The 538-nt window shown below is 75.8% G+C and overlaps 1 protein-coding gene across 1 annotated transcript in view; it reads right to left on the bottom strand.

The window, feature by feature from the left end:
* The window catches only part of PXDN (peroxidasin), a 21,728-nt gene that overhangs the window by 14,364 nt on the left and 6,826 nt on the right, over positions 1 to 538 (bottom strand). Inside the window, exons 7-8 of the mRNA XM_012727380.1 lie at positions 377 to 493; positions 34 to 192 (exon numbers count right to left, since the gene is read on the bottom strand). Of these exons, the coding sequence (XP_012582834.1) occupies positions 34 to 192; positions 377 to 493 (276 nt within the window). The remainder of the gene's footprint in view (positions 1 to 33; positions 193 to 376; positions 494 to 538) is intronic.

Raw genomic sequence — 538 nt, 5'->3', positions numbered from 1 at the left:
CCGGGGCAGGGGCCCGCGGCCTGAGGGCCCCACCTCGGGGCTGCACGGTCAGCTGGGCCACGACCCTCTGGGAGCCGATGATGTTGACGGCCTGGCACTCGTACTGGCCCTGGTCGTGCAGCCGGACGTCCGAGATCCGCAGCGTCCCCGACGACAGCACGATGTGGCGCCTGTCCACGGACAGCTGGCTGCCTGGCGGGGCGGGCAGGCGGGCGCTGTGCCCTCGTGACGGGCATCAGCCTGCCCTCGGCCGGCACCTCCCCCCACCGGGCGCCCTCGCAGGGCGGGCAGCGACCCCCGAGGCCCCGGGACAGGGAGGTCCGCGCGTCCGACCCCTGGGGACAGCGGCAGGCGCCCGGCGGCCTCCCGCCCTCACCTCCTTTGGTCCAGGCGATGACCGGCTGCGGGTGGCCCCCGGCCTCACACTGGAAGTCGACCGTCTGCCCCTCGATGACAGCCCTGTCCTGGGGGGTCACGGTGAACCGCGGAAGCGCTGCGGAGAGACCGGGCCGCTTCAGGCCGCGGCGAGCGGCGGGGC

The sequence above is a fragment of the Condylura cristata genome, unplaced genomic scaffold, assembly GCF_000260355.1.
Source record: "Condylura cristata isolate star-nosed mole 26May11 unplaced genomic scaffold, ConCri1.0 scaffold00020, whole genome shotgun sequence".
NCBI classification, from domain to species: domain Eukaryota; kingdom Metazoa; phylum Chordata; class Mammalia; order Eulipotyphla; family Talpidae; genus Condylura; species Condylura cristata.
This window is presented reverse-complemented; position numbering and strand designations above follow the sequence as displayed.